Source organism: Phaethon aethereus (assembly GCF_964289735.1).
Source record: "Phaethon aethereus genome assembly, chromosome: 1".
Taxonomy (NCBI): domain Eukaryota; kingdom Metazoa; phylum Chordata; class Aves; order Phaethontiformes; family Phaethontidae; genus Phaethon; species Phaethon aethereus.
This window is the reverse complement of record NC_138575.1, coordinates 30,751,982-30,777,230: the sequence shown is the minus strand read 5'-3', so window position 1 is coordinate 30,777,230 and position 25,249 is coordinate 30,751,982. Positions and strand designations below refer to the sequence as shown.

General features: G+C 39.5%; 1 protein-coding gene across 1 annotated transcript in view; it reads right to left on the bottom strand.

The window, feature by feature from the left end:
- Positions 1–8,777: 8,777 nt before the first annotated feature.
- The window catches only part of SAMTOR (S-adenosylmethionine sensor upstream of mTORC1), a gene marked incomplete at both ends in the record, with an annotated part of 36,988 nt that continues 20,516 nt past the window's right edge, over positions 8,778–25,249 (bottom strand). The window contains 3 exons of the mRNA XM_082013894.1: positions 8,778–9,407; positions 15,586–15,700; positions 23,927–24,100. Coding sequence (XP_081870020.1) covers positions 8,778–9,407; positions 15,586–15,700; positions 23,927–24,100 — 919 coding nt within the window. The remainder of the gene's footprint in view (positions 9,408–15,585; positions 15,701–23,926; positions 24,101–25,249) is intronic.

Sequence of the window (25,249 nt, the reverse complement as noted above, 5' to 3'; positions counted from 1 at the left end):
GATACCCATTACCTTCCAAAGTATTTTAAAACATTGTTTTACTTCACCATTACATTTGGCAAGTTCTTACTTTATACTAAACCTTTTCAGTATGCTTTGCAAGACTTCTTTTTAGTAGTCAAATAGCTACAGGATTTACAAAAAGGACTCCATAACCAGTTAACAAGCTTAACCCACAGTACATCATGGAAAAGGATATTATCATTATATCCATTTCACAGAAAAGGAGCGGACACAGGGATGTATCAACTGATCTGGCAACACTTTCAGAGACTTTTCTTAATGTACAATCAAAGCCTTAATTTTCACTCCTCCAAGCCACATTTTTCCCCATAAAAACAAAACAAAATGTTCAGGATTAAATATTATATTTAGAACATAAGCTCCCCCTACTCAGATCCATTTAAATGATGTGCTTTTCTTTTTCATATAGTAGAGGAACAGACTGTAATATTTTTAACGGGAATTTTGTAAGACAATGTGGCTAGGCAGATCTCACTGGAGATCTTTACTATTTTACGGGACAAGCTTCTTCCTGGCCTGAACTCAGTCTTGAAACACGAGGACCACTGTAATCCTATTGGTGTTTAATCTTACTGAGTTTACACATAAACATTACTATTAATTACTACGATTAGAAACAAAAAAGTTATTGAGGAAATTCTATTTCCTTGAAAACCTCTATTACACTGTATTTATATATTTTTCTACTTATTACAGAGTTGTCAGAGGCCTGGTCCAAAGCTCTCTAGTTAAAGGCAAAAAAGGCATGTACTTTGAAGTCACAACTCTGTTCCGTACACAAAATGTGTTACAAGTGATGAATTGGTAAGAATTACTCAGAGAACAAGCTTTCTATGAAACTACATGTACTTCAGACTTTTGATCCTTTTGTGCCTAGAGATTCTAAACCAGGAATCACTAAACAAATAAAACAGAGCTTATACCTCCAGAGAGAATAAGGCAGAAAACGATAGGTGGATCACCAGAAAATACAGAAACAAGAAAATCAGCATCAACATTTTTTTGTCTCAAATTTTCTTTAACGAGTATCACAAATTACAAAGAGCCCCAGAACAACCAGTCCAAGATCCCTAGTTAAAACTTACTGCAATCCTATATAGTACTTATATTTATGTATAACTTTTGTTTTTAAAGTTATTAACAAAAAGTTTATCAAAGAGTATGATTTTACAGGTTATGGGCAGAATTCCCAAGAAGTAAGAAGCATCTGTTGCATCTAACATTTTGGAAGTAATTACCTACATGTGCGTAATTATGCACATCTTGCAGAGACTTCTGAAGGGTTACTGGCATGAAAGTGCAGCCAATGTCTCAAGGACACTCAGAGCTAGGTTATGGCTTACTGCTTTCTTTTATAATGTTGAAAGGACACCTTGAAACTTAGACTTCCTTCTCTCTTGATTTTTAAATTCTCATTTTTAAACCAATGAACAACAACAGAAAATGTGAATTGACTGATTTGCCCATAAGCTTTGCTGATTTGAAGACTGACACCCAGTATAAAACCAGCTTAAGTAATTGATGTAGAGACAAACCAGGCCTAAGAAATCCTACTGTTTAAATTACTTAAGTTTGATAACATGTATTTTCAAATTACGTTAAATACCTAATCACACTGCAGATATTATTTTGGAAAGAACTGGGCATTAAAAATCTGTTTAATTGAAACAGAATACATACCATATAGAGCAAATGGTTATTACACGATGCCATTGCAAGTTAAAGTTCTTTGGATTTCAGCTGTGCATTTTCGTAGTACTCATTATTATTAGTGTTTTATACATATAAACTTAATTCTGAGTTGCCTGGATACTTAAGATCTCGTAATATTTCTCCCCTCCCTTGGTAATATACTTACTGTTCCTCTCAACCTTTCACTTGTTTCTACTTCATACAGATTACACAGCCCAAAGTCAGCTACTGTATTCCAGATCACAATGTATTAGGTATCATAGCACTGTCTGCAGTCTCACTGTTTCTTGTACTACAATCAACATTTGCTTTATGGACAACTTGAGCCATTTATTTCAACTCCTACACATGCCCTCCCACCCACAGTTACCTCTTGTTCAAACCATGAATAGAATCATAGAGTCATTTAGCTTGGAAAAGACCTTTAAGACTGTCAAGTACAGAGGGACAATTTCACATGTCCTTGCAATCCACAGCCCTGACGCGTGACTACTGCCACGCTGAAGCACGTCTGCCATCCCGTGCCATTATCATGATACCTGAGTCTTTCTGGAAGCCCTCCAAGTCAAAGGGCTAACACTGGACATATTCCCTCAGAGAACAGCCTCATGGAAGTCAGCAGGCTGGCTCATACGCAAAAGGAGGAAGCTCCCGCCTAATACCTCGCTGAAAATTTTACTACTGTCGCTACATTATTTTCTAGTGGGATTGTTACACTAGCAAACTTCTTTGCAGGCAAGCTGCCACTCTTGACAGAAAACTACTCTGATGGGCTCAGCTCGTGCCAAGTGGAGTTTTGCTGCTATTGCCTCGTGAGAAACATGAAAGAGAAGCTCCTCTGCTGCTGCCTCTCGTGCTGCGTTGGGTACCGGGGTGGAGGAACATGCCTGTTCCTAGCGGAAAGACACAAAGTCTCCCAGAGCACAAAGTATTCACAAAATGACAGCTCAGACCATGAGTGCAACCTGCTCTTCCTGATCTTCTAGCCAATTGGCAAAAAGGTGTACTACTAAACCACACTATTAATCCTTAGTCTTTTTCTAACCAAAACACATGGTCAACCTTTTTGGGGAAAAGAGGAAAAAGCAGTATTTTCATGATTAATATATCCCATCACATAGATATTACCAAGTAAATGTAACACAGCAATTCAGACAATTTTACTGGGAAATTTCAGTATCTAGTTTATTCTTTAAAACATAGCTATTCGTTACTAATTTCTGGTAAGACTTTGACTGTTTAGACAAAGACTGTTCAAAGCCAGGAGCGGGGGGGTTGTTGTGTTTGTTTTTCTAAAGTAATAGCCTTAAAGTTTCAAGTTGCAACATCTGAGTTACATATCTGAGCAAATCACATTTAGATACAAAACAAACCGAATATGCACGCCCATAAGTATCTGTCAACTTCTGCAAACGCAATTTTAAACAAAACCTGAAGTCTAACTAGATTTGGATACTAAACTACCCAAGAGCTTTCCCATACGTAAAAGAGGTGCATTCCCAAAGCAGTTTTTATCCTAATTTGCCTAAGCAAGTAGAAAAAAACCCCTCAAAAAACAAAACCCAAGCTCAGTAGTTTAACTGTAGTTAATTTAAAGTTCAGGTGAGGTCTATCTAAAATACTGGACCCGCTTTCCTTCAGCTTTATTCTACCAGTTTAGAGCATATTCTTTTTAAAAAGAAACTTTATCAGACTTTTTTTAAGCAAAAAGTCGTAATTAGCTAACACATTAATGCAGTCGGCTTAAACCCGCGATGAACGTCTCTTGCTAGTTTTCAGATGTTAATGCCGAGCCCCTGTTACGGGGGACCGCTGTCAGACAACCGGAGAGCCCCGGCCGAAGCAGCAGCTGCCGGGCTGGCCCGGCCAGGGCAGTTTAATGACGGCATTTGGCCCCGAGGAGCGGCGCTGCCAGCCGCCGGTCTGTCGGGGTAACGCCACTCGCCACAAGCTGTCGCCCCGGGAAGCTGCTCTGTGCAGACGGCCTCCGCCCCGCCAAGGACCCGGGCCTGCCCGGGGAGGCCGCGTCCCCCCTCGGGGCTGTCCGCCAGGGTCCCCTCGCCCCCGCCTCGCCGCGGTGACGGGGCCCTGCTCCACGCACACGGCGCCAGGGCAAGGCCCACGGGGCCGCGGGAGCCCGCCGTGTCCCTCACCGGCGGGAGGCGGCCCGGCCCCAGCCCCGTCCCGCACTCACCTCAACAGGCGTCCCGGAAACTTCCCACCCCCCGCGCAGCGCCGCCGCCATGTTGAGGCCGAGCGATGCGTCCTTGCCTACGGGCCGCGCCAAGGCTCAAACGCCGTCGCGGCCGCCCGGCCGGCGAGGCTCGGAGCGCTGCCGGAGCTCAGCTCGCCGCCGCGGCTAGGACGGGCCCGCGCCTGCCCCGGGCGACGAGGCGCCGGCTGGGACGGTGCCTCCGCTCGGGCGGCGCCAGTCACAGCGGGGGCAGCTGCGGCCGTGGGGAGAAGAGGGGCCGCCCCCCCCGCGGGCCTAGAGTAACCTATGCTGAAATCCTCGCTTTTAGCGGAAACAAGTTTTCTTAACGGGAACACTCTGCGTACTGAATTCAGTAACGTCTAGATGATAGGCAAGGGTGAAAGCGCATGCTCCCCTCCACGCACAAAAAATTGCAAGGTTAAGAGGCTGGGAGAAGGGGAAAAAACCCCCTCGAACCTGTAAGCACTGGTGCTTAGGACACAGGGCAGGAAAGCGGTGTTCGAGGGGGGAGGGCTGGGCAGGCTGAACCCCCCGTGACCCTTCCCAGCGCTTGCTAGTGGGAGCCTTTGGCTGGGGGAAGCCCAAGCTGACTCCTGCCTCCCAAAGAAAAGCTTTCGCCACGCTCGCGTTCCAGAGAGGGCACGCGCATCCTTGACCACCTGTGTTCCACAGCACTTTGTAGGGGAAAGGCATGTTTTGAGTTGTCCCTCGCGGGCCAGTGAGCAAGAACGGGAAGTTTTGGGACCTTAATATCTCCGTTGCTTAGAGACAGGCAAAACAAGGGTAGTTCGACTGCATAGTTTAGACAGATGCTGCACAGGGGCTCTTTGAACTGTAGGAGGGCAGGCTGGGCCTGCTGCAGAGTTATGTCCTTTGTTCCTGCAACCCCTTTATCACAACCGGCCCCTTTCACCACCGTAGTCAAGAAGCGCTACTGCTGACAGGCAGCAGCTGGATACTCAGACATCTGAACTTCTGACAGAAGTCGGTCTGTGTTTCCGGCCTCAATTGTTCAGACAACTGATATACAAAGAACCTCAGTCTTCAAAATCCCTACCTCTCTTCAAATTTTATATAAAACTGGTCAACGGGCCTAAAAGTTACATGGGTTAAGAAAACCAAAAAGTTATGAGGTTTTCCTTCAACAAGCAGAACAGTAGAAATCTCCGTTCCTTAGTCAATGTCACCTGCTTCAGATGCTTTACCAGCATCATGGATGGCACTTAGTTGGTACTATATCTGTCCAGCTGTGATTTAGGCATATTCTTCAAGGAACTGACTGTTGAACTGCTTGGACAATATTTTATTTAAAAAGTAAAAAAACCCCAACTAAGTTTCTGTGCAAGTTTGTGAAATGCAACACTTCCAAAAAAAATCCTCCTGCTATTCTACGGTACAAAACAATGATTCAAGGAAAACTGAGTAAACGAGGAAAAAGGAGTATAAACTTGGATACATATCCCAAATGCAAGGAATCACAGATACACTGCTGCTTCATGGAGATACAGTTAAAAAGCCTCAGAATGATCACACTTTTGAAGGCAAGTCTCCCTGAAGCTGAAAAGGACATAAGGATTCTGCAGGAAGCAATACTGAGAACAGCTGTGAAATCACATTTTCTGATCTCTACTGTCAAGAGACCAGAACATACCAGCTTGGCTCTGCAGTGCTAGGGACATACCTCAGTTCTGCTGAAATCTAATTTTCTTAGAATCTGGATCTGAGTAGAAGCCTTGCATGTTCATTTTTTGGGGGTTTCTTTTCCCATTGCTATCCTTTCCCCAACACCTCCAGTACTCAAAATCACCATGTAGAAAAATACAGCAATGACCTCAAAGGGCCAACATACAACAGGTGCTGCAAAGATACTTCTGGGAGATAGAGGAAAAATTAAGAACATCTAGAGAGGTAAGAGAGGAACTCAATTTAGAATGTGGTCACATCCTAAGCGGGCAGGCAAAGAAACATGATATAGGATCAACGAACTCCAAAAACCCTTCCATAAAGCAAAGACCACAATTCAGATGTAGAAGCTGAAGTACCAAATTTAACACCTTTACTATAATTCAGTTGTTTATAAAAAGAATTCAACACAACTATTTTCTTCACAATAAGGAAAATAACTATGCATTGATTTCACTGGATTTCAGCATAAACCGACTGCACAGGAAGAAAAAAGGACAACATCTCCACCTCAAAGAAACAATTGCTTAAAAAGTTTCCAGGTTTTTTTTTTAATAAATGTGCTTTGTTCACAAAAAGTAGTGACATAAAGACAACAGAAATGCAAATACACTTTTTTTCCTTTTCCTCTCCAGCATCTTAAGAACAAGAGATCTCTTGCACAGTCATAATTTTTAAATAGTTCATAACCTAGAAACATTTTTCTTGCACCAAAGCCAAATATCCAACAACTCTTGATATCACCACTTCATTGTTCAGGGAGGTCTGAAGTATTTATGTAAATCCCACTTTCTTCCTCCACCACAAGCTACTGTCCCTTGGGAGGGGGGGGGTGGGGGGAGGAGAACACTTTGGGTATTTAGAATGAGCAGCAAGAAAACCAATCGGTTGTGAATTTCAGGTCCCTAAACCAGAAATACAACAGTGTCACCAACCTGCCAAAAAAGCTGAATTTTAAATGTTAATATTTTAAACTATTTTGGGGGGATAAATCTTGGTCTGAATCACTTTTTTTGTATGAATCACAAACCAATTTACATTAACCAGTGCCAACACGTGTATAAACTGGTATATATAAGTTTAAAAGGAGTATCAGTTAAAATGTTAGCTACAGTTTGAAGTATGCACACATACTGCCATAAACAGCTGAATTTATAGCACCAATATTTTAGCTTTAACATGAGCACTGCTGGAGACAGGTAACCAGGAAGAAGAAAGGCTTTGACTGACAAACATTTTAGTGAATGTGGTACAGCATTAGATGCAAATACCCACTCATAGCTGATTTTGAAGCCATTGTGTATTTCATTAGACAAGTATTTTCTGTAAAAAAATTTAAAAGGTCATCCATGATGCTTGTATGTCTAAACTTATTTTTTTAACACATCAGAATATAATTGTTTGGTTTGTATATATCGTTCAGATTGAATAACAAATTTGAATCAGGTCTTAGGGGATGCTTTAAATTTAAGAGACACACAAAAACTTATGTTAAAGAATAAAGCATTGCAGTCCAGTTCATGTTTGAGTGTAAGCAGGACCAATGTGGGATGACTCTTTGTAGGAAACAGTATAAAAGAAAAACAGGTAGGTCAAACTGACACGTTCAGTGCAAAACTTCATTGGAAGGGGTACGTTTAATTTTTGCAGCAACCACTGTAAAACATACACTTCAGTTTATCTGGTAACTTCTGTATTATAAATACAACATGGTAAGTTAATATGATGTAAGGTATATTTCATCACAACCACCTTTGTCAGTATTTTCTACCATGTTGCTGAAAGTCAGTCTTAAAATGATGATGTGGCACCCAATTCAAATTATTAGGCACTTACACATAGATTTAATAGCCTAACATTCAAATCTGAAAATTCTGGCCATTATTTTTAAATGGAAAGAAATCTAACCTAAACTAATACTGAATCCTCTATTTTTTACCACTGAACAGCATTGCTTTTCCTTCAAAAACTCACAAACTTATTACACAAGTTAAAAAACTTCATAGATGTAAAACACTTCTGTTCCATCTCTTTACAGTGCAGACCAGTTTTCAGAAAGCTATGGAGTTTTTATTTAACTGAACGGAAGATTTTTGCGTCCAAATAAGCAAACAAATACTGTACGTTAACTTCACTCATGTGGTCTGAATACATGTCTTTGTGCAAATATGTGTATCCTTGAAAAACCTGTATAATTATGTTCCTTTTTACAAAATCAGTCTGTAGTTACCATATAACTTCGGAGGTCTACAAATAAGGACAATTAAAGTTGTTTGTTTTTAAAATGCATAAATAATTTACTTTGAAACATGACAAAACCCACCCTGTGCCCCAAAAACCACAGTTTAAAGAGAATACAGAACACCATCATCGGGGAAATACTGATATATGTTAGTGCTTGTACACTCATAAAATTGCAAAAACATGCTCCAGCTTTGAAGTGAAACATAATTGTCTAGACGTACCATACTCCTTGGAGGGGGATAACCTCTTCAGAAATCTCATGTCTAACTGCTATTTATGCAGTGAAATTACACAGTATATATAACTAGGGATGAATATATTCCAGTGTTGTGGTGTTACCTCGATTTGGTGTTATCTCAAGAGGGCTGCAATAAACATAAAACCAAATGTGCAAGTATTACAGTTTCTCCAGCCCAGGCTTAACCGGAGTGAAACAAATTTTGGAAAAAAGTTTTGTTAAGAAGGGACACATGTAACCAAGTGTCCTAACCTATCTGCACATTTCATTAAAGTGCAAATTATTTCTTCCTACATACAATTCTCAGAAGCCCACCAACTCCAGTGCCTTAAGCTCAACCACATTGAGTTAAAATATTGAAACAACATTTAGCAAATTAAATAGAATTCACACTTCACAGCACTAAAGAAAAGAATGGTACCTTTCTGAAAAAAAATTTAGTGATACAAATCTAAAGGAAGTAACAGCAATTTATGCTATGACGTGAGTCATTTGCATAAAACTTGTATTTTTTCACTTTCATACAAGAATAAATTTTAAAATTCAAAAGTAGAAAAAAATAGCAAACTCTGTAAACCTTTGCATTTTCCTTATGCAAACCATTTTCATGTGTTGAGCCCATGTTAGTATAGCAAAATTAGTTAAGCAAGGTTTGGCTGAAAGGGCCTTTCAACGACTACATTAACTTAGAAGTAAGATAGGATCTTCTAGCTCATAGAAAGGAATTGAACTAGACTGGCTTTCTCCAGAGTCTGAGTCATAAGGAGCATCAGGTAGCTCCATAAAACCATAGGCTAGCTGTTCATCTTCTGTGTCTGATCGAACATAACAGGAAGTGTTGGAATACTCCTCATCCTCTATACTGTTGAAATCCTGCGGGATATACAACATTCCTGGGTAGTTCCTGCTAACCAAGTCACTTGTTGTTTGCAGGGACGTTTTCCTAAATGCCATCAGGTGCATGTGAGAAAACTTGGAATACTTGAAGCGTTTAAAACCCAAGGACTCTATGGCAATTTTCCAGCTTTTCATCATCATAGCCCGGCGATTCTGATGAGATGAATCAGGAGTTATAACAAGCAATAAGCCATTTAATACGAGAAGTTCATGTGCCTTCTTGCAGCATATCCATCGCTGATAGGGTGATGGAAAGTAAGAAAGGAGGAGTGAGAAAACGACGACATGAAACAGTTCTCCAGGTAGAGAATCAATGGGATTTTTCAGTTGCTTAAGAAAGGCATCTATAGCATCTTGTGCCAGTTGGAGAGGTTGCTGAATTTGAAGATTTAAGAAGTCACATTTGTACACACTCTGGTGGAATAAGAAAATCAGAAAACCAGACAAACATCAGGGTTAGTTTAAAGAGCAAATACAATCCAAACCCACAGAAAATCAATGATAACCTCTCCATTCCCATGAGGAAATGTCAAGCCTGCTGAACGTTCCTCTTGCTATTAAAGCAAACAATCTAAAATAACAATTTAATGCATATTGCTAGCTTTCACAATCGCAGGGCAAAATTTTAGATGTGCAGTAATTTACTAGAGATTTGATAGCTGAGAACTGTTAATTAAAAAAAAGGAATTTAGCCCCAAAAGAACAAAGTATCGTATCAACTATCTCACAAATTATTTAAGAACTCAGATAAGCCTGCATTGCTTTTGTTTCTCTGGATGCTGGAAGCCTTTTATAGTTTTCATAAGTGTGAACACAGTAATTAGAAAATAAATTTGATACCTCAGTACTTCCACCAGTTCTTTTAAAAGAATCCAAGAAACTTGGTAGTTTGGTCACTTGGAAAAAAGTATCATTTTTTACTGGTACATAAATGAAGAAGCTACAACAAGGCAATATATATTAGAATGTTGCAGTACACTAACTTCTTTACAGCAGTGATGCAGGTCCATGTTTTAACCTTGCTGTAAATACAAAGTGTAGTAGTACACATTTGGGCAGTTATCAAAGTAAGGTAAGGGCTATAAATTATCTTTGATCATTTGTGCACTCAAGCTGTCAAAGATGGGAAATGACACCACAATACAACATACAAAAGAATAAGTTCTTAGCATCTTTAATCATTGAGCATTCAAAAAAATAAGAGTAATAGTATGCTATTCACTGCATTTAAGTTTTGACACTTTTATAGTACTCAAAACCTGGGACTGTTTTATAAGAAAGGTATTAAGATACAAGATTTTGACATGATAGCAATAAAAATTGTTATTAATGCCTAGAGAATGCGCAGTGAACGATGGACACTAAACAGGCAAGCGAAAATGAAAGCAGACACAAAACATTCTGTGGAGCACATCTGAAAGATGGAGTTAGATCTGTTGCATTTTAGCGTGTTTTATAAAACAATAATCAAAAAAGATATCACTAGAACACTAGTATAAAGTTATTAACAAAGCAACTGATATGCACAATTGTTTCTATGTAGAGAACATTATTTCTGTTAGGTAAAATCACATTCTCTTCTGAGAGTATGCAGTAAATCAGAAAAAGTAATCAATGTTAAAAAAAAAATATCTGTGATTTATTTTTCCAGTAGCTTTAATCTTTGCCTCCAACATGCAAAAAAATCAAGACAAGGATTTGCATTATGTGGCTATAATCAAGAAATTTTAATTGCAACCATTATACCTGCAGGGCCATATTCTGCTTCCTTGTAATATTTAGAACAGGAAATTAACAGTAGTAATTTCATGATATCCTCTAACAAGTTTTAAAAGAAACAAGTGCTTTGAAGAATAATTGTTCAGAGGAACATGCTAACTTTACTTAGAAACAAGACTTAAAAAGTTAGAGGTTATACATACACAGTTGAAAAAACAATTTAGACTGCATATATTTCTCAGTGGAAAAATACAAAACAGTTATGTAGGAATAATGTTGAAGACAATTTCAGGACTAAAGTGTGTTTCAAGTGGAATCTGAACTCTGCAGGCAGTTTTAGGACAAAAGTGCTACTAAACTGGAGGTTGCTACTAAACTTTAGATACACAAGTCTTGAAATGATGTTAAAGCTCTTCTAGACACTGAAACAGCAGTCATATTTCAGTGCATTCACTGACACTTAAGAAAACAATCCTATTTGTATATTCTAATGTTTAATTCCAATACCCTTCCAGATTCTCTTTTTTTTTGTCTCAGACTATATTTACTCCAATATAACATCTGCTGCATATTCAGCATGTTTCCCAGCAGTATGTAATTGTATCTGGATTTTCCCAAAGTGAACATTCTCCCTTCATTCCAATTTTGTCATCTTTTTTTAAAATTTATTTTTTTGTTATGTAGACAAATTAAACTCCTCTAAGAAAATAACTACTGCTAATTGTACTTGGGAATACCTGTGTTATAAGCAGAATGTTTGAGGGAATGGCCAGCAAAAACACTGGTTCAAGAAGAAACCTGTTTTGCTTACCCAGACTCAGTTTCCCTCCTCCTAGTTTCTAATACTGCATGTTTCCCTCAGTGTACACCTTACACCAAAACACTGAAAATGAGTGAACAATACCTAGCTAAAGAGGACACTAATCTTTTCTTGGTACTCTTCCCCCCTGCCTCAAAACACAAAACCTTTTAATGGAAATTATTTCCATATTTGTATCTCTACAGTTTACATTCTCTCTATATGAAACAGATTCTAAACATTCTGAAGACATTAATTCTTTTATTATATAACTAACATTTCAGTTCCTCTCCTAGTTCTTCCACAATTACATCCTTACTCAAATCAGCTGAAGTATTTTACTCAACTACTTAATGTATACCCAAAGCACTTCTAGATGCAGAAAGTGGATTAATCTACTATTTTTATTAAAGAAGGAATTATTTAACCCTCTATTTAACATTATTCAAGAAACTGACTTCCCAAGAAGCCTCTATGTTTCAATGTGTTTCAAAAAGTATTCTGATATCTTAACCAAGAGATCTAAATCAGAAGATTTTACCAGTTCTATTTTCAGCTTCTACCACTAAGTTATCAAATCAATTTTTCATGTCAGAAGATGACATTAACTTCCATAAGAACACTCTGGATCTTATTCTGAAACCTTGTATCATAGAATCACAGAATCATAGAATAGTTTGGGTTGGAAGGGACCTTTAAAGTTCACCTAATCCAACCCCCCAACAATTAGCAGGGACATCTCCAACTAGATCAGGTTGCTCACAGCCCTGTCCAACCCGACCTTGAATGTTTCCAGGGATGGGGTATCTGCCACCTCTCTGGGCAACCTGTAACAGTGATACACCACCGTCACTGTGAAATATTTCTTCCGTAGATCTAGCCTGAATCTACCCTCTTTTAGTTTAAAACCATTACCCTTTGTCCTATTGCTACAGGACCTTGTAAAAGGTCCACCCCCATCTTCTTTATAAGTCCCCTTGAAGTACTGGAATGGAAGGCTGCAACAAGGTCTCCCTGGAGCCTCCTCTTCTCCAGGCTGAACCCCAACAACAACTCTCTCAGCCTGTCCTCAGAGGAGAGGTGTTCCATCCCTCTGAGCATTTCTGTGGCCCTCCTCTGGTCCCACTCCAACAGGTCCATGTCCTTCCTGTGCTGAGGGCTCCCGAGCTGGATGCAGGACTCCAGGTGGGGTCTCAGCAGAGCTGAGTAGAGGGGCAGAATTGGCTCCCTTGACCTGCTGGCCACGCTTGTTTGAATGCAGCCCAGGAGACTGTTGGCGTTCTGGCTATGAGCACACATTGCCAGCTCATGTCTACCTTTTCATCCCCCAGTACCCCCAAGTCCTTCTCAGCAGGGCTCCTCTCAATTCCTTCATTTCCCAGCCTGTACTGATACCGGGGGTTGCCCCGACCCAGGTGCAAGACCCTGCACTTGGCCTTGTTGAACCTCGTAAGGTTCACATGGGCCCATTCCTTCAGCTTGTCCAGGTCCCTCTGGATGGCATCAGGCATGTCAGCCACACCGCTCAGCTTGGTGTCATCTGCAAACTTGCTGAGGGTGCCCTTGATCCCACTATGTCATTGATGAAGATATTAAAGAGTATTGGTCCAAATACAGACCCCTGAGAGATACCACTTGTCACCGATCTCCGTCTGGACATTGAGCCATTGACCACTATCCTCTGGATGTGACCATCCAACCAATTCCTCGTCTACCCAACAGCCCACCCATCAAATCCATATCGCTCCAATTTAGAGAGAAGGATGTTTTGCGGGACCGTGTCAAAGGCCTTACAGGAATCCAGATAGATGACATCTGTAGCCCTTCCCTTGTCCACTAACATGGTCACTCCATCATAGAAGGCCACGAGGCTGGTCAGGCAGGACTTGCCCTTGGTGGAACCAGCTGGCTGTCCTGAATCACCTCCTTGCCCTCCATATGGCATAAGGCAAGATGGAGTCCACTCAAAAGTTTCTTTGTGTTTTAAACGAAATTTACATTGAATTGCTTTAAAAAACAATTTATCAGACTCAGATTTTTTTCAATAATATCTTTCATTACCTCTAGGCGTATGTGCAAAAATATAAATTAGGTGTTAGTGGACTAAACCTTGTAACCACAACAAAAGACCATGCATTTAGCATGTAAACCACGCTGCAGCAAATGAGAACATTACTTTCAGGTTAACTGTATCACTGTACTCATACACTTCTCGCCTCTCCACTTCTACAGGGGGTTACCTTAGGCCACTGATTTTAATACAGCCTGATTTTAAACTTTAAGTGATCAAGATGTGTATGGTCAACAGTTTTTCTGTTTTCTGCCAGAAATGCATTCCTTTCTGTATCTTTTCATTCCACTTTGTCATTTTGCTTGGTTGATAAATGCTATTAGGACTGACAAAAGTTGGGTCAAGAGAAAAAGACAGAAAAAATATATGATTTTGAAAAAATATATGACTCTCTGGCCGAGCCCAGAGAGTTGTGGTGAATGGCGTTAAATCCGGCTGGCGGCCGGTCACGAGTGGTGTTCCCCAGGGCTCGGTTCTGGGACCAGTCTTGTTCAACATCTTTATAGATGATCTGGATGAGGGAATTGAGTGCTCCCTCAGTAAGTTTGCAGATGACACCAAGCTGAGTGGGAGTGTTGATCTGCTGGAGGGTAGGAGGGCTCTGCAGAGGGATCTGGACAGGCTGGATCGATGGGCAGAGGCCAACTGTATGAGGTTTAATAAGGCCAAGTGCAGGGTCCTGCACTTTGGCCACAACAACCCCATGCAATGCTACAGGCTTGGGGAGGAGTGGCTGGAGAGCAGCCCGGCGGAAAGGGACCTGGGGGTGCTGGTTGACAGCTGGCTGAACATGAGCTGACAGTGTGCCCAGGTGGCCAAGAAGGCCAACAGCGTCCTGGCCTGTATCAGCAATAGTGTGGCCAGCAGGAGTAGGGAGGTGATTGTGCCCCTGTACTCGGCACTGGTGAGGCCGCACCTTGAATCCTGTGTTCAGTTTTGGGCCCCTCACTACAAGAAGGTTGTTGAGGTGCTGGAGCGTGTCCAGAGAAGGGCAACGAAGCTGGTGAGGGGTCTGGAGCACAAGTCTTATGAGGAGCGGCTGAGGGAACTGGGATTGTTTAGTCTGGCGAAGAGGAGGCTGAGGGGAGACCTTATCGCTCTCTACAACTACCTGAAAGGGGGTTGTGGCGATGAGGGTGTTGGTCTCTTCTCCCAAGTAACTAGTGATAGGACAAGAGGAAATGGCCTCAAGTTGCGCCAGGGGAGGTTTAGATTGGATATTAGGAAAAATTTCTTCACTGAGAGGGTGGTCAGGCATTGGAACAGGCTGCCCAGGGAGGTGGTGGAGTCGCCATCCCTGGAAGTGTTCAAAAAACGTGTGGATGTGGCGCTTCAGGACATGGTTTAGGGGACATGGTGGTTCTGGATTAATGGTTGGACTTGATGATCTTAAAGGTCCTTTCCAACCTAGTGATTCTGTGATTCTATGATTACAGCAGAATTAATGCATTTGAGAACCTTACTACCTAGAGAAAATGAAGCAATTTACCCCAAAAGTGCTGATAAATTTGTCCTCATATTGAAGAAGTTCAATAATATTTCTAGCACTAAATTGGAAAGGCCCCTTACAGTACACTTCTGGTTACTAGAACTCCCCAGAAAAGCCTCACCAAGTACAGTCACTGATCATTTCCTTCTGTCAGTGAATGCAGCTTCTGAGAAGTTCATGCCTAAGCACAAGCTTATTCAATTTTTATTTATGCCTTTTAAGATGCAAGGATTCATCTGAAATGCCATTAAAAGATGGCTACTAAAATTTTCCCATTTTAAGATTCACAACCGCATTATAAAGGCACAACTCTTGAAAAAAATTAGATTTTTAAAACAAAACACAACTGCAGGTTAGAGCCTGTTCATGGGAAAGGATGTAGTAGGATGGCCCCAGTTCCTACTAAAGCACAGGTATTTAGGATACATGCTTAAGTATTAAAGATACTTTTTTTTTTTAACAGTCATTTTGAAGCATTCTAAAATATCTGAGAAATTCAGCAAACATTACATACCTCAACAGCTGGAACAATATCTATGCCAACTGTCAGAAATTCTTCAAACTTCAGAAATGGATTAAAGCAGCTACCAACATCAAGTAATCTGATCTTCCCCAAGGAGTAGAGCAATCTAAGAAGCAGCAAAAAATCAGTTTTATCAAATGTTACTTTTGAAGCTATATTCTGAATTACAATTTCAAATAACTAATGCAAAAAATTGTCATAGAACACTATAGTAGTGACTAATAGAAGTGAATGCCTTACTTGAATTGCTGAGATACCTAAAAAACAAGCTCCATCAGTAAAGCAGATGGCCCTCAAACAGAAGAGTTTATGTTCAGAGCAGCTGTAATACCTGTGTACTTGCAGTAAGAAACTAAAATGGCAACTTGTCTGTCCACTAGACAGGCCTTCTCTACTGCTTTGTGCTTCCCACTTACGTTTTTGTGGTATTTATTGGTACTGAAGTCACACAAGTCAGACTTAAAATTTCAGGAGTTTGAAAGAAAAATTGGTAACACTCTATGACCTACCTACTTGTCAGTCCCATTTTAAAGGCCATCTGAAGTCAAGTGCCATCGTTTGTTTAACAAAGACAAGAGAACACATAATGGTATTCCAATGTAAACAAACAAAAAAAACCTAAAAATGAGAGCATTTAGTTATTCCCTGCAAAAATTTTAAGATGGTTTATTTGCTTTATGTTAGCTAGTATTTTTTAAAATGCTGGATGTTCACTCCAAGTCTGTTTTCAACAGATGCTGTGAAAGAGAGCAGTCCATGCAGAGCCACAAACTTAAAAACTGGCTGCTCAAGTTGAAAGGAAGTTATTCTAAACATCTAAATGAATTGAAGTATTCCCTCAGAACTACTTGGAAAAAAGTCTACTCCATAATATGCAATCAATTTTGTTTTGAAGGATCCAAAAGCTTTTTAATGACAAATAGTCAAAAATAGCCATCTGGTTTAAGAGAGAGAGTCCTAATCAGAGTACTTCTTGAAGTACTGAAAAATGAAGATATATCCTGTAAGAATTCTGGAGAACATTTTAGTAAGCCAAAAATCTATCTCATCTGCCACTGTGTGATAACCCTACTATTCAAGGTGAAATTACAGATAAGAAGGTCAATGGCTGTCATACTAAATACTTAACTATGCTTCCAAACAACAAAAGGTGAATGATTTTTAAAAAAAAAAAAAAAGGGAGGGAGGGGGATTAACTTGAGAAATCATGACTTAATGCTTGGACTGACAGAAGGAGGTTGAGAGACTGCTGAGGACACTTTAATAATTTAGTTCCAGAATGCTGCAGAGATGCACATACACCTTTCCAAAACATCATGGGGGGGGAACCACCCCAAAAACCCAAACAACCCCCCACACTGAATAACTGGCCCATTATTCTCAAACAGATTCTAAAGCTTCCTGGGCTAAAAAAACCTGGAAGAGTGGGAGATCAGAAAGAAGATAGCAGACTGAAGAAATGAAGAGAGGACATTCTTGCACTGTCTAGTGGAACCTCCCATTATAGCACAGCAGAAGACGTGCTAAAGCCTGGAAGATGAGATTTGCCTTTTCTTGGGAAGCTCTGACATAATCTGTGACCAACTGCAAAACCAACCTGAAATGCCTTTATGAAGATAAAGACATCATTGTTCCTTTCTTTAAGTTAAATATATAGTTTAAAAAAGAAAAAAACATGCCTGGCAACTTTTGAGAATAGTGATTTGCTGCCTTGCCTCTGAAAGCATTCTTATCTTCCAAAGGATAGTCTCCTTGACCAATGCCTAGAGGAACATTTGTGGTCATCAAGCTTGCAACCATAGGCATTTTCTTCATGACTAAGGCAGACAGCAGTATATATAATGTAGCATCAGATAAGATCAATGCACCTGTACAGAAGTACTGCCAGTCAGCTATCACGTCATCATTTAAAGGTTTTGCCTCATCCTGGCACTTAGTTTGTCTAACCTGATACGCTGTCCCTCATAAAAGAATCAGAATTTGAAGTTGCACTTTTTTATCACTAATATCAAGGACTCAGCTGTTGAATACGTTCTACAATCAAAGACACTGTTCCTCAGTTTTTTTTATTTTCCTTGCATTCTGAATTTGGAGGCCCCTGCTGTTTATTCTTTCTTTGCAATTGCAACAAAACAGTAAATGTTGGAGTTAAACAATTGTGTTCAAGTCCACTAGCACAGACTTTACATCTGCCTGTTCTTTAAAACACAACTTGATGAGTGCACCCATGTATCAAAAAAAAAAAAAGTACAGCACCATTAGCACCCAACAGTTTGAGCTCTTTCTAATGGATCATTTACAGGGCTGCATCTAAAAATTTCCATCATGATTTGTAAGATCTTAGAACACCCAAACTCCATTAACAGAGGCAAACCCACAGCTTTCACATGGAAATCACAGGGAGGAGAATGATAACTTTCCAGCAAGCAAGTTTTGCTTTTTGATTCAAGATTCTGTAGCCAATTCCAACTGGCATCTCCGAAATATCATTTGTCATCTTTTTGGGAAAGATTCCTCCCTAAAGAGACAGATAACTGCAAAAAACTTTCAGAAATAGATCTGAAGGGTCAATGGAATCCAACAAAGCCATGGTTGTACTCATAGCAACAACAAAGCAGTAAGGAATACTGCAGGAAAAAAAAAATCTTTAAGGAGCAAAAGAGAGATCTGGGCTCTCTGTGCTCCTCCTAAACTCCCAGTGATCTACCACAGCGAGGATGTTGGAGAAGCAAGGGAAGATTTCTTGTTGCATGCAGCAGAACAGTAATGCCAAGTTTAAGAATTTTGCTTCTTCATGGAATATAAGATAACCAGGGGATACTTCTGTCAAAATACCAACACCACCAAGGCAAATAACGCAACGATTCCCTTTAAGTTAAAACCAGACACATTACCAGGCTACCCCATAAGTCAGTCAGTACTGAGTGAGTTTCCAGAATGAAGATAATAGCAACAATTTTTTCCCATCTTGGATACCAATCACAATGTAAACTGTACAACAGGAATTTGAATACTGCAGAGGCACCATTCAGATCCTAGTGGCCATAAATCACAAACGTGGGCTTAAGTCGTGTCTTTCACCATGTAAGGCTAGTATGAGATTTCTCAGACCAGCACATCTCCTTGCCTAGCAAATGGAGACACTAATGGCAGATTCTTTCTCAATAACAGAAACATATGTCTGTATGTATGCTTGCATTCTACATAAGAGTCCAATGGTAACAGTAAAAGAATAGAAACCACATGGGACCACTGGAAATAGAAGAGGGAATGCGACTCTATAGTGCAGAGAAAACTTCCCATAAAGAAGAGTGACAGCCTCTAGAGATCTTAACATTTTCCTTTTAAACTGTTCAATGAAATACTTGTACAGATTAGAATTAAGCAGCACAGCCCAGAACCCTCTCCAGGAAAGCCCACTTCACCTATGGCAGAGTGAAAAATAATTGCGATGCGTTCCGTCTTCCTCTCTTACAAAACCTGCATTTTTGGCTGCAGCGTTATTCTTGACTGGGTGATAGGGGAAACAACTTCAGACTACTACAGCATTGGGGCACACTTCTGGAACGCTACAAGTCTGGATTCCAAGCTGAGCAGAAGCCAGAAACTCTCTTCTAAACTAACGGACAAGACATTGAAGGCATTTGATACAGGGCAAATTCATTCTGATAGATGTCTCATATCCAAGAAGCCCTGTAGTCTAAGTTCAATGCAAATGTACTTTGAAACCTTAAAAGTAGAAGAGGTGCAGATGCTCACTTGTCTTGACTTCCTGTTGCTTGTCAGGTTTTGCTGCCTCTCAGAACACAGGTTCAATGAATTGCTTTGTAGCAATTCTCAGGCTGCGGTTATCAGTAGGAACAGGATCCTACTTAGGTGCTGGAAATCATTTTGAAGTTCTTCAGAAGCACTTAGATTTGGTCACTGAACATATACAGAGAGCACAGACTACAGATTCAGATGGTCTGAAGACCTACTTTTCAGCACTGTAACTCTTAAGTCAGATTCCTCTGTGAGAATATAACTGTAATCTAGGTGACTATCACTGATCCAGTAAGCCAATGACTTTGTTAGAAATGTAGTCTTGCTGAATGTGTTGATAATCACCCTTCAACCCCCTGTTTTCTAATGATTTTCAGTCAAGGCAACATTAGAAGCAAGGAGGGTACTTTGCCACTGCAGGTGATCTCCCAGCACATCTTGAATCCAGAGTTCTCCAATGCATTAGTGTACAAGTAGGAAAAAATATAGTATGAATAGTTAAAGATCAGGAACTGGTAAAAAAGTGTCCATAACTTGGGATATGAGTGTATTTCAAATATATCCCACACCTGTTTATTTGAAGAAGTTTACTACCTGGACTGCAGTCCTTCATTATTAGCCCCCTTAAAAATGCACTTATTATTCAACTAGGTGTTGCACAGGTAAGTGACATTTTCTCTTGGAAGTAGATAGAAATAGAACACAATTACATGAACATAAGGAAAGTCACTTTATCTCTGAAATTAATCACTTCAAGTGCTAATCTTCTAGTTTACAGTTTTCAATTACTCTATTATTTACCAAGGATGGGAGGGGAAAAAAAAAAAAAATCAGCTGCCTTATGCTGCTGTCAGAAGAGCAGAACAAAGCTGTATGTCTGGTTCCGAGTGGCAACACTGGTATGCCTCAAATCTTTTGTAACATCCACGCATAAACATATCCACTAGGAAGGTCTAGCTTGCTGAGCTATATACGAAAGAAGGAATGATAGGTTGAACCTTAAGAGACAGTCAAACCAACACAGAATCACAGAATCATTAAGGTTGGAAAAGACCTTTAAGATCATCAAGCCCAACCATCAACCCAACACCACCATGCCCCCTAAACCATGTCCCAAAGTGTCATGTCTACACGTTTTTTGAACACTTCAAAACAACACTTTTGAACAACATCACAGTGATGGTGACTCCACCACCTCCCTGGGCAGCCTGTTCCAATGCTTGACCACTCTCCCAGTAAAGAAATTTTTCCTAATATCTAGTCTAAACTTCCCCTGGTGCAACTTGAGGCCATTTCCTCTCATCCTCTTGCTAGTTACTTGGGAGAAGAGACCAACACCCTCGTCACCACAACCCCCTTTCAGGTAGTTGTAGAGAGCAAGGTCTCCCCTCAGCCTCCTCTTCTCCAGACTTAAACAACCCCAGTTCCCTCAGCTGCTCCTCATAAGACTTGTGCTCTAGACATATTGCCCTTCTTTGGGCTTCTAGACATGTTTCCCTTCTTTGGACATGCTCCAGCACCTCAACACCTTTCTTGTAGTGAGGGGCCCAAAACTGAACACAGGATTCGAGGTGCATATTATTTGAGCACTCACCAGTGCCGAGTACAGGGGCACAATCACTTCCCTACTCCTACTGGCCACACTATTTCTGATACAGGCCAGGATGCTGTTGGCCTTCTTGGCCACCTGGGCACACTGCCGGCTCATGTTCAGCTGTTACACCTGAGAAGAACCCATATGAAAGAGGTTGTGATTTTTACCAGTAAGGATAAAAAGCAAGACTGCTTAATTTGACAGAAAAAAAAGCGAAACAACTCCAAAAGAGAACAAAGGGGGGACTGATTTATTGAAGGGAGGAGCTGTTAAATAGCAGATAACAACTGCTTTTATCTTGCAAGACTAAGCCACTTTGATGTCCAGCTTCACAACAGGTGCAGTGTTAATGTTAGAAACAGAAGAACTCATTCCAGGATGGAAGTACATACTGTGGACAATACATTACTTTTCATACAGATGAAAGTCAAAAAGGAATGTTTGCATTAGTTATTTCTGTGAGACTCATCAATTTTAATCTGGGAAAGAGGTGAGCAACTGGAAATGGGATCATCAAAGTAGCTGAGTGAATTTCTGAGTTGCAGTAAACTTTGCACTTCTGGTTCCTATAATGTTTCCTACCATCACCTTTAAGAGCTGGCTGAGTGCTTCCAACTTCTCTCTGCATCCCCCAGCATCTTTTTTTACTCCCTGTGGAACTTTTTATTCCTCAGCTAGCTTTGTTCCTTACCAAGCAAAGTACAGTCGCTCTACAACGGCGTGCCAGTAAAGGTAAGCTCAGAAAGAGCTCCTATATAAGCTCCTACATAACCAGTTTTTAATACTGCTTGAGAGAGGGTGATATATGGGAAGAACAAAATTACTGTCTTTACACTTACTAGAGTAAAAAAAAAAGTTACAGGCTTAGCCATACCCATAGACAACCCCACAACTCTTATCTGTAGCATTACATGACCAGATTGGAGTAACAGTATTTGAACAAGTGAGTGAGTGTGTGTGTGTGCAGGTTCCCCCATACCCCTTTGTATCAAGACCTCACCAAGATTCAGACTTCACTAATTGATCAGTGTAGGCATGGTAGGAAAGCACATCAGGAGGAAAGTATGTCTTTCGTAATACACAATCCATTTTCATTCTGATAAACTCTAATTTCTTCTATAAGGCATAAAGGAAGAAATTGAACTTTGATTTCTCTGGGCAGTAAATTAGAAGAGGTATGCCTTGTTGCTTTAAGGTCTGTACAGCTACTAAAAACCTTACTATCATTTGTTGCTTACTCAGGTAAATATTATGAATCTTGCCTTTGCCAGGTATGTCTTTTATGCATGTATGTATTTTTAAAGTTTTGAGAATGAAAATAAAAAAATCATCACTCACTATATTAATAAATACTTTAAAAATTATTTAATAAAAACTTCTCTACTAACTACTGTCTATAGACACTTGTTGGAGCAAAAAGTAAGGCTACAGACTACTGGTAGCAAGAAGAAAGTCATGTGAAGTTAACTCTGCAACAGCCATTATAAACTGTATAAAGTGTAAAGATAGAGCACATGCAAAGAGAGTGCTAATACTTTAACATGACAAGGCATCCCACTGAAAGACAAATCAACTTTAAGTAGTGTATGATCAAACTTATAGATTTAAACAAACAAGTACCAACAAACTGCTATTTATAGTAATGCTAAAATTATGTGTTAACAAATGCTAGCATTATTGAGATGTTATAAGGTATTAGTATCCCATTATGTGAGAGTGCCTGGCAGTTCTCATTAAAAACAGGTATTCATTTTGAGACTGACTTAGCAAAATGAGCATTAAAAAGAGGATTCTGTGAGGGGAAGTCATCTTATGAGAAGCTACTATCTTCATTTTGGAAGCATCTGTTTTGTCTTGTCATAATAGGACAACAGAGAAAATATTTTCTTTTTGCATGTAACTATTTAACAACATAGGCATTCGGGATCTTTATGCCTTTTGCAAGTTATTTTACAAACATGAGAAACCACAAAAGATACCAGTGCATAAGGACAGACACATCTGCTAATAACATTAACATGCTCATTCCTTTCCTAACTAGTGACATATCTAAATTAAAGTAAGTGCTGATCACAGAAGATATGCTACAATAATGAGAACAATCTCTTCACAGAACAGAAAAAACACTACTGCAGACAGTTGTAAGAACTGGTCTATAAAGAATATGAAGCAAGTCATAAGTGTAACGTTTAACGATAATAGGATTATTCATTCATTATTCCATTATACTTGCAAAATATTAAATTCTTTCCATCACACATGGAATAGCCACAAACATGACCCGTGTTATTTAGGGGAAGAAAAGGAGGGCGGGACTGTAACTGAAGTAAAGCTACTCTTGAATGCCAAAAATAAAATTCTTTAGTGAAGGTCAAAACAAAATTAAAATTGTTGTTAGGAAAATACCTCAAGGATACTACAACTTCTGCAGAGGCAGTCATGAGAAAGCTAGCACATTTAAAATTAAGGGTTATAATTCAAAATTACTTTTGAAGTGTATAATTGGAATCAAGAGTTTCTCTGCAATTATTTATGAAGAGAAAGTTTTAACTACTCTGATATTTACATTTGGCACTTAGTACTTACATAAGCAATTGACTTTTCAACAATGCTGAACAGCCATTAGATTCTAACTTAATTAATGTCTCCCTTATTTCACCTCAAGGTTTAATATAAATTGCATTACACACCAATGACATACAAAAGTGAAACTGCTCTAACACTTAAATGAAGATGACCAAGTAGTCAGTCATTCTCAAGCAACTGTTTTATGGTATCCAAATTTATCAAATGTATTAATCCAAAATACGTCACAGCATAAATATTTCTTGAAGCATGTATATATTCACATAAAAATTCCCCTTCCTAACTACTAAAAATACATCAGACTGATCAAATACGTTACGGGGAAAAATCCAGGTAAGTCTTACCACAAAAACAAGGAGGAAAAAAGTCTGGAAAACAAGTAAAACTTACTCTTCTGTTATAGCTTCATGATTTGTCAAGCTGAAGTTTGGCAAGGGATCTTCAATCTTGGGAGCCTGAGGAACATTTAAAGCTGGAGTGGTCTTAGAATCAAGAAGTGCTCTTTTTTCATCTTTCTCAAGTGCTTTTCTCTTCCCACCGTTCTGAAAATATTCTCTGCATACACTGAAAAGATAAAAAGAAAAATTCCCCAGAAAAAAAGAATGCTATTTTTGGTCTTTACTATAGATAAGGCACAAGACAGAGGTTTAAGAGATACAAGTGCTGTCAGCTTTTAGACAAATCTAGGTTTTACTGGAACTTTGGTAAATCAGCTTTAGATACATCCAAAGACACTCTTGAAGTCAAGTGGTGTTTTATTTCCAAAAATTAGGCTGTAAGTCCCAGTTGAATAAACAGATTCAAAATAGCTTTAGACTTATTTTAGCTTTAAATTTTTTCTCCATACTTCATTATTTTACTAATATGAACCAGAAAAAAATTATCTAGTCATACTTGAACAGAAATGTTAACCAGTTTAAAGGAATGAATGTTGTCCAAAAAGTTAAATTGCACCTGCATACTTCAACCAGTAGTCAGCATTAGTGTATGAGAACCAAGCATTATCTTCAAGAATAACTGAATTTTGTCCACAAAATAGAAGTAGAATTGGAAACAATTTGTTGCTGTGCAACTAAAAAGCCTGACACACCCTGCACAAAGCAGTATTTTTAATTAGATGTGCCAGCCAAATATTTTCATGGAAAGTTTAACAGAAATAGTACTTCTCTGTTAAGGATGTCTGTTAGGATGGTTTCCTGACAACCCATTTTTATGATGCTTTCTTGAAATTCACTCAATTTTCCTCTAGCAAAGCTGCGGAGGTTTGAAGGAAACATTCCAAAAAACATAAGTTCAAGTGTAGTTTAATAACACCTTATACAAAGTAGGATCAAGATAACATAGTATTTCACATCACAAATTCAGGAAAGGACATGTGGTATAATGCTGCATTTAAATAACAAATAGAAACAAAGTCTTGGAATACACAGGCCTTATCTAAGGGTTGATGATATTACAGGCAACAAATATATCCAGCCTCTCCACCATATAAGATGTGAAGGAAAATAAGAAACTCAACTCAGTGACTTTTTTAAGGGAAACATACACAATCAAACAGGTACAGACAGAAGTTGCTTTACTTGAAGATAGTAGGAAATGACCACCTTAAGTCAGTAAAGGTATAATTACAGTAGTACATTATGTCCCGCTTACTACTACTTGCCGGAGGCGAGGGTGTTATCCTGGACACATTTCTATGGTGACATGCTTACA